Source organism: Morus notabilis, unplaced genomic scaffold, assembly GCF_000414095.1.
Source record: "Morus notabilis unplaced genomic scaffold, ASM41409v2 C11059922, whole genome shotgun sequence".
NCBI lineage: Eukaryota > Viridiplantae > Streptophyta > Magnoliopsida > Rosales > Moraceae > Morus > Morus notabilis.
Genome location: NW_010378209.1, coordinates 1 through 298, shown reverse-complemented (window position 1 = coordinate 298; position 298 = coordinate 1). Strand labels below are relative to the sequence as shown.

At 67.4% G+C, this 298-nt stretch overlaps 1 protein-coding gene across 1 annotated transcript; it reads left to right on the top strand.

Moving 5' to 3' along the window:
* Positions 1-4: 4 nt before the first annotated feature.
* LOC112094754 (uncharacterized protein At1g27050-like) lies at positions 5-286 on the top strand (the record flags this gene model as incomplete). Its single annotated transcript, XM_024176458.1, has 1 exon — positions 5-286. A coding segment is annotated over one exon (282 nt), but the record flags the coding sequence as incomplete, so codon positions are not given.
* Positions 287-298: the final 12 nt, after the last annotated feature.

The window sequence follows — 298 nt, the reverse complement described above, 5'->3', positions numbered from 1 at the left end:
CGCCGCGAAAAGGCATCGGCCCCACCCTCCGGCGCCGGAAGAGGAGGTGGTAGACAAGCCGATCGCCAAGCCGGCGCCGCCGCCGGCGTTGGTGGTGATGGGACTGGCTCCGGACTGCTCGGTGCTGGACCTGAAATCGCGGTTCGAGATCTACGGCTCCATCTCCCGCATCCGCATCGACCGCGACGGCGTCGGCTGCATCGCCTTCCGCTCCAAGGACTCCGCCGAGGCCGCCGTTGCCGCTTCCCTCGACCCCTCCTTCGGCATCACTGTCCAGTCCCAAAAGGTGCCAGCTTTT